The 8,372-nt window shown below is 35.8% G+C and overlaps 2 protein-coding genes across 2 annotated transcripts in view; both read right to left on the reverse strand.

Annotated features, from left to right (window-relative positions):
* The window catches only part of LOC309485077 (transient receptor potential cation channel subfamily M member 4-like), a 28,002-nt gene extending 23,445 nt beyond the window's left edge, over positions 1–4,557 (reverse strand). The window contains exons 1-5 of the mRNA XM_082151670.1: positions 4,349–4,557; positions 3,430–3,491; positions 3,180–3,357; positions 2,264–2,444; positions 1,353–1,522 (exon numbers count right to left, since the gene is read on the reverse strand). Of these exons, the coding sequence (XP_082007796.1) occupies positions 1,353–1,522; positions 2,264–2,444; positions 3,180–3,357; positions 3,430–3,491; positions 4,349–4,405 (648 nt within the window). The 5' untranslated portion in view covers positions 4,406–4,557. The remainder of the gene's footprint in view (positions 1–1,352; positions 1,523–2,263; positions 2,445–3,179; positions 3,358–3,429; positions 3,492–4,348) is intronic.
* Positions 4,558–5,238: 681 nt separating this feature from the next.
* LOC309484995 (uncharacterized protein) lies at positions 5,239–8,070 on the reverse strand. Its single transcript, XM_082151574.1, has 4 exons — positions 7,951–8,070; positions 7,052–7,133; positions 6,640–6,804; positions 5,239–5,911 (listed from the first exon to the last, which is right to left on the reverse strand). Exons 1-4 carry the CDS (start codon positions 7,994–7,996, stop codon positions 5,773–5,775), a joined length of 432 nt encoding a protein of 143 aa, XP_082007700.1. The 5' UTR covers positions 7,997–8,070; the 3' UTR covers positions 5,239–5,772.
* Between the last annotated feature and the right edge of the window lie 302 nt (positions 8,071–8,372).

The following is an 8,372-nucleotide window of genomic DNA, read 5'->3' on the forward strand; positions in this document are numbered from 1 at the left end:
GTCCTTTACCGGCAATCTGCAAGCAATCACACTATTGGCACATTGGCACAAGCTGATTGGCCTCTGCTGATCCTGCAGCCAGTAAGATTGCTTGCTCAATGTTTAAATAGTCTGGGTCAGTGTTTGTTGTAAGTTAGTCCTGCATCGCCCTATCAGAGTCCCTCTGAAACCCTCCACCTCCCCCAGCTCCTCCTGCCTAGATCTGCTACGGGACTTATGTATGTCTATTTATGCAGTAGCAGCAGCAGCAAATCTTACATGCTCACAGCAGCGTGTCTGTGTATCTGTTAGCAGTAGCAAGACCATACTTGCTCAGCAGCAGCAGTGTAATAATAATAATAATAATAATAATCATTCATTACATTTATATAGCGCTTTTCTAGGCACTCAAAGCGCTTTACATAGAAGGGGGGAATCTCCTCAACCACCGCCAATGTACAGTGTAGCAGATCTAGTTCGTCAAGACCAAATGCATCAACATCGCCATATTCAATAACATGCTAAAACTTTTCCAGGATTTGTCATAACTGAAATGTAGTTCTGATGTGCAGCAAGATTGTTAGGCTTCACAAAATGAAAAGTGGCTGTAAGAAAATAGCTAAAGGATTGAAAATTCCCATTTACAACATCAGGGCAATAATTAAGTTCCAAAACAGGCGATGTTATGAATCTGTCTGGAAGAGAACGTGTGTCTACATTGTCTTATACAAGTAAGGAGGATAGTTCAGGTGACCAAAGACTCTTCAAGGATCACCGCTGGAAAATTGCAGAAATTGAGTATTGGGGTCAGAAAACCGAGAAAAAACAAAAAAAAACATCACAAGTTGTTTGAGAAAGGAAAAATCCTCTGCTCTCATCCAAAAACAAACTCCAGCATATTCAGTTGCCAGACACGACTGGAACAAAAAAATTCAAAATCTGACTGCCTCTTATAGAAATCTTATAATGGGCTATGGTTGGATCTTCCATCAAGACAATGATCCAAAACAAACATCAAAACCAACACAAAAATGGGTCACTGTCACTGATCACTGATCTCGTCAAGTGTTCTTCAGCCTCACCAGGATTTATAGGAGAAGAGCTGTTATCTTGGCAAAAGGAGGGAAAAAGTATTGAATAAAAGGGTGCCAATAATTATGGCTAATGTGTATTGGAGAAAAACATGTCATAATGAGATGTCCCCCACATTTTCCAACTGTTTTACTTCAATGAAAGGATCGAATTTTGTGATTTTTTTAAAAAAGAGATCAAAAGGATTAATGCAGATTTTTCTTCACAGGCTTCTTTGTTCATTCTTTGTTAGGGTACCAATGATTCTGACCAGGACTGTTTATTTTTTTAAGTTGCGTTACCTCAGGGTTGACGAGCTGTTCCCGATTCTTCACCAGGCCCCAGGGAGCGATGCCAATAAGTACCACTTTACTGAGAGTGACAGAAGATGTTGCAGTGGCATAATCTTTCACAGCTTGTCCTACACACCTGCCGAGGCCTTCCATCAGCCCTCCGGTTGTGATCCACGCACCTATATGTAATGTATAAGGTGTTTGTAAGCCACATACAAAATCTACTTTTTTTTATTTCATTGATGATATTTACTAGTCATAATTCTTATGAATTCTTATATTTTATTGTTTTTTATATATTTTTGGCTGCTTTTGTTTTGTAAAACAAAAAGATTTTGTTTTACCTGTCACAGACCCAAACATTCTAAAAATATGAATTATGTCATATTTAGTTATTTATATTAATTATTATTATTATTATTATTTTCCATTAAATTGCTTTGTGCATAATTTTTTTTAGGGAATTTTTTTTTTTTTTTTACTTTATACACACAGAGAAGAACTTGCTGGGCGACTTCCCAGACATACACCAGGTTGATGAAATAAATAGTCCTGCAGGAATTTATGGGTCTTTAATGACTTGCAGTTACTCTAGACATGAATGTATAATTCATATTCATACTTCTTGCATCTTGTCAGTTTACAATAGAAGGCAGAGTGGAAGTTTGCTCAAATCACTGTGGTCATGCAATTTTCGGTTGCTCATCGATCATTTCAGGTCTGACATTTATGAACAAAGAGTCGCAAGGCAAACCTTTTCACAAATCACAGTCTGGCAGTAAATCAAAACTTCTACTCCGATATCACAACTTTAACACCGTTGTGAAAGTAGCATAATGCAAACCTTTGTATAGCATGGAAATGTATGAAAAACATGAAAACAGATATGAATAATATTAAGTGTGGAGAGAAGACGATACCTGTACTCTGTGCCGCTTTAACCAGCCCATGCCTCAGCACCTCTCGAACCCAGGTCTTGACCTCTGACTTTTTCTCACCACCAACCACTGACACCACCAGGTTGGGCTGCGGCAGTTTCCAATGCTCCCTCATGATATTGAAGACCCTGGATGAATCAGCTGTGCTGGAGAGACGCAAAAACTGGGATAAAGAGAAGGGGAGAGAGATCAAAACGGGAATCAATGGCGAGAAGCAACTTTAAGTTACAGAAACAAGCTACTGATTTGTTAAATGTGGTTATTTCTTCAACTCTGGGCAATTTTTATGTCCCAGGGGTTGATTGATATTAAATCTTTTTGTAATATGAAGACCAAATTTAGGGTACGTTTACATGACAACGATGTACTAAAAATGGAAAAGTTTTTCCTTCTCCGCTTCGTCATGCCCCGTGGCAATCCCTGCTGAACCCTTGAAAGTTACATCAACTTTGCGCCGTGGACAAATGGATCCGTGTTCACAGTGGGCAAACCAGAGGATAACAGCAGCCTTGTCCAGCCACACCTCGCAGATGTCACGCAACCAATTAAACACTTTTAACAAATCTTCTTCATCATCGTCTGCATCTACAACTATGTGTCACAATTCTTTCTGTGTGGAGTTTGTATGTTCTCTCTGTGTTGACGTTGTTTTCCCCCAAAATCCAAAGATATACAGGACAGGTGAACTGGAGACTGTAAGTTTGCCTGTAGGTGTGAGTGTGAATGAACGTGTGTGTGTGTGTGTGTGTGTGTGTGTGTGTGTGTGTGTGTGTGGTCCCTGTGATGGACCGACCATCTCAATAATCTCTATTTTCCATGCGATCCAGATCACTAATATCTATAACGTTATAGCTCATACAGCTCATATACAGCCCATCCACAATGGAGAGGTACTCACATAGCTGTGTCTCTTGCCGGCCCCAGCAAACTCCAGCTCTCCATAGGCGTCTGTGGGGTGTTCGGAGGAGTGCTGTGTGCTGTCCCAGTGACTGACCATGGCTGTGCTGAAGTTATCGCCCAGGGCCGCTGAGGGGTGTGTGTCTCGCGTGGACCCACACTGACACAGAGCACCATTGCTACAAAACAACAGACGGATCAGAAGGAATCTAACAAGACATACTGAACACTCACCAAGTCTGACATCTTACCTGAAAGAGTCCTCCACAAATGTTGTGCACACTCTCTTTTTAAAGAAATTTGGAATCCAGCTCTAAAATAAAAAAATAAAAATAAAATTAATGAATGCACTAAAAACATGATAGCTAGTACAACAGTGGTTTTGGACTTACAATAACAATGTCACTAAGTTAGCAAGATAGTATATTAAGCTGATCATGTGATCTATTGAGGGAAAAATACTGAGTGCAATTTCAAAGCTTGTAACACTTTATCTTATCTAGTGGTTTTGCGCAAGGAAGGTCAGAATGAGAAAAATCACAAAGCTAGGGTAAACAGCTCACTTTAACTCATCATTAGATCCCCACCCATCCCTTTCATCAGGAAAGCAAGACAGACCAGTTTAGCCATTAAGGTGCTTCATCACTTATTTAGATCATATGAACTGGGATTTTTTTTTAGTTTTTTTTGTTTTTTGTTTCCCTGAATGCAACTTTGAATGAAATGATAATGTTTGATTTAATGATAATTTAGATTAACCTTAAGGGTGACTGTAAATCAGACTAACTTCCATAAAATACTTTAATAAATAACATTTAAAAAAAATACTTTTAAAAAATACAGTAAATGTAACTGCACTGTAATACATGAACACTGCAGTTAGTAAAGTGAGGCCATATGACAAAAGACGCACATGACAACCACACACGCACAGTCTTGTTTTAACCCATGGTATGGTATGTTGTTTTGAGGAACTCCCTGAAGTCCTGCTGCTCATTGCCAACACTGAATCTTAACGACACCGAATGCTTTAAAATACTGAATCTTTAAGAACATAATATATGACAAGCAAACAGCTAAAGCGTGTTTGAAACAACCATACAAAATCAAATGCAAAAAGCGCTTCTGTTGTCGCCTTAGACGCTGTAATCAACTTTCTGACAGACCTACCAGATCTGTTTTCGGCATCACGACGACTCCACCTTGTTCAATGTCCCTTTCATTCATCTTGGTTTGTTTATGGACTTTATAAAGTCGCTGTTAGTTTGTAGTAAGTTTCACTTCAAAGCGCCCTGCAGAAGCGCGTAATCTCCATTCGGTGAGAGGAAGTCCGGGATCGCTCGAGACTGTCGGGTTACCTGAGAAAACAGGTGAAACCAGCGCTCGCGCAGGGTGTGGCTACAGAGGGGATGGTGGAAGTGTGTGTGTGTGTGTGTGTGTGTGTGTGTGTTAAAAACGAGACAGTAGGCTACCTGTGAGACGAGACATAATGCTCATTTATGCTTGAATCAAAATTCCGGTTTATTGTTCGCTACACAAAGGATTTGTCTGATCACCGTCAACAAAATGCCAGGTTATAATTGTTGTATACATGTGCTTATTGTGTTAGGGATAATTCAAGATAATTGGAACATTTAGATAATTTGAGTTATCTCAGTGCCAAAAAAGTGTCCTAATTTACCACAACGGAACTAAAATGCCATTTGATCTGGTGGCAATCTTGTATTTCTTTTATAAATATATAAAACTGTGAGAAATGTTATTTATTTCATAAAAATTATATTTTATTATTTTCATATATATATATATATATATATATATATATATATATATACAGAGAGAGAAAGAGAGAGAGAGAGATCAAAACAACATTTTAGATATTAAATTACGAATTACATTAAATTAAATATTGCACATTAAATATTAAATTACAATTAAGCAGGTTACATTAAATTAACTTTCCTCAATGCTGAAAGACATTTTACTCTAAATGTAAGGTAAAAGATGCCCCTCATCACCTATTTTTAATAATAAGATTAATAATAAATATAATAATAATAAAATATTGTGTTATTTATTGTTTATTCAATTATGCCAAACATTTTAAGTGCCAAAATATTTGAAAATCAAAAAATATATTTCTTTACACTGAATATCTAAATATTCAAAAAAAAAAAAGTTTTTAATTTTTTATTCGTCAGATATTTTTGTACTCAAAATATTTGACATATTTTCCTTTAGTTAAAAGCCCCATTGTACCCTTCATATTCACAAGAGCAAAATGAATATGCCAAAGGAAGCTACCATGTTGGACAACACAAATTCTAAACCATAAAGTCGTTACGTTTTTTATTAATTATACTTTTGTCATCATTATATACAATTTTTAAATAGAATACATACAACTTTTATATAATAAGAGCAGCCTAAACAAAGTCTATCAAAGACATGCAATATCTTAGTAAATTAGTTCATATAATATAGAATAGTTCTCTTCTTTGAACTCTTTCACATCAGCAATATCCTGAGCAGTACCAGTCAAACACATTCTGTCCTTTGATGAATGAGCAGAAGCTCGTTTGGGATGTTTAGTCTCAGCGTCCGTATCCTGTTGGGTCGTTGGCCTTTTTGGATTCGTCTTTTCCGTTGCTCTGACCCATTCGGTATAACTTGTTGGCCAGGTTGTGTACCTGACATGTTCCAAGCTGACAGCCTCTCTGAGCTGCTCGCTTTCTGAGAGAGAGAAGACAAATGTCAATCCATGGGCTTCTGCATTTATACTGATCTATGATTTAAGATATTTGCATTTCCTAATGCATTATTCAAATCAAAGGTTGTATTTGTTAACATTAGTTAATGAACTGAACAAGCATGAACAAACAATGAATTTTTATTAACCAACAATAACAAAGATTAATAAATACTGTACCAAATATTGCTCATTGTTAGTTCATGTTAGTTAATTAGCTAATATTAATGAATGAAACCTTAATCTACCGATATGAAACACACTTTTTGTTTTGTTCTTGTTAATATTTGTTATTAACTTTAACCGCAAGCAGCAGACAAGGAAAACAAAAATATATATGTTTATGTTCTTGCATATAATATTTATACACTAAATCTTCTATTCAGAGAGGGTGCATTAAATTGATCAAAAGTGACAGTAAAGACATTTATAATGTTGAAAATGTTTCTTTTTTTTAAATAAATGCTGTTATTTTTACCCTTCTATTCATCCTGATCAAAGAATTCTAAAATATTTGGAATAAAATACATTTTAAAATATGTTAAAATAGAAAACAGTTATTTCAAATTGTAAAAAAATATTTCACAAAATCACTGTTTTACAAAAAAAATTAATCAAATAAATGCAGCCTTAGTGAGCCTAAGATACTTTTTTAACGTTTGAAGTGTATATTCTTTGATAAATGTTTAGCTCTGGACAGTGATTAACTTACTCTCTGGCTTTTTGAGGGATGGTTTGTAGAATCAGAAAAGGATCTGGATCGGGTTTGCTGGTGGTTTTGGTCTCCATTGATGGAGTCTCTCTGTCAGTGCCGACCATGGTCACGTCCCTTGACCTCTGTATGCCCTTCACTAGTGAGAGGCTTTCTGTCTGTGTCCTGTTAAATACATGTGAAAATACTGTGTGAGATTATGTAGCACGTAAAACATGTAAACCCAAAGTGTGTGTGTGTGTGTGTGTGTGTGTGTGTGTGTGTGTGTGTGTGTGTGTGTGTGTGTGTGTGTGTGTGTGTGTGTGTGTGTGTGTGTGTGTGTGTGTGTGTGTGTGTGTGTGTGTGTGTGTGTGTGTGTGTGTGTGTGTGTGTGTGTGTGTGTGTGTGTGTGTGTGTGTGTAAATGCACACACCTCCGTGTCTGTCTCACTTGTGTGGCTGTGTTCATCGGTATAGTCAGCAACAGCAAAACAGCCACTTCCATAATGGTATGACCTGTAGGGATGCAAATTACACACAATCAATCAATCAACCAATCAATAAATAAGTGTTATATTAGTATCATTACACTGTAAAAATATTCAGTGACACTTTATTTTAAGGTGTCTGTGTTACATTGTAACTATATATTTAAGTAGCCTACTGAGTAATAGTAATTAACAACATGTACTAACTATTGGGTTATAGGAATAGGGTTTGGTTTAGGGTTAGTTGTATGCAATTAAGCATAAATTTACTATTATTATTATGGTAAGTGCATAGGACACTGTAAAACTTTTTCAGTGTACTATTATAGTTTTTGTTAATATATATATTATATCATGTCATATCATATTTTCATTTTAATTTGAGTAATTTTTTAAATAAATAATAAAACTATAGTTTTATTTGTTTATTTTTAGTGTTTAGTTTATTAAGTTAACTCCCAAAAAATTAAATATGCTTGCCAAGTGTTTTTTTATATTTTTTATATATATTTTTTTTATATGTAAATGCTTTTCATGGTTTTATTTGATAATAAGCCTATAAAAGTTATCAATTGACATTACTTTAAAAAATGCAGTAAACCTGTTGCCTTAAAATTAAGTAAATTAACTTCATGCTTAATTGAAAAAATGAAGTACTGTGGAATTGTCAAGTTCACATAACTTATTTTTTTTCAATTAAGCATTAAGTTGATTTACTTAGTAACTTTAAGGCAACAGGTTTACTACATTTTTTAAGTAAGTGACAGATAATATGCCTCGTCACTCTGTTCTCGATTAAATGCAACTATGTAATTAACGTTCTGTTGATCTCTTTAGGAACTCACCTTGCATGGAATGAAGACACTTGAGAAGACTTTTTGTCCTGACCATCAATCCTTGGAAACAGTGTCACACTGTTGAGGAAAACGGAATATGATCCTTGGTCTTTGTCTATGAGAAAAGCATGTAAGTTCTAGAGTTTCTTCTGCCTCCTCTGTGTTTATATGACAGTGGGAAGGGGGCGGGGCTACACAAGGGGGTGTGTCTTGTATATGCAACTGCTAATTGTAGTGGATTATAATATATTTGTACCTTTCTTCTTATAGACAAGTTATTAATCTCTGTTTAAACTGTTAAGGATGTAACATCTAAATGGTAATATATATTTTATGTTTCTTTCTCTAACCCTGATGCCGTGGTCATACTTTCTACAATACCTTCCTCTTCTTATGACTCACCACCTCTTTACATCTCAACTGGCTGCTTG

The sequence above is a fragment of the Leuciscus leuciscus genome (assembly GCF_965113295.1).
Source record: "Leuciscus leuciscus genome assembly, chromosome: 21".
Lineage (NCBI taxonomy): Eukaryota > Metazoa > Chordata > Actinopteri > Cypriniformes > Leuciscidae > Leuciscus > Leuciscus leuciscus.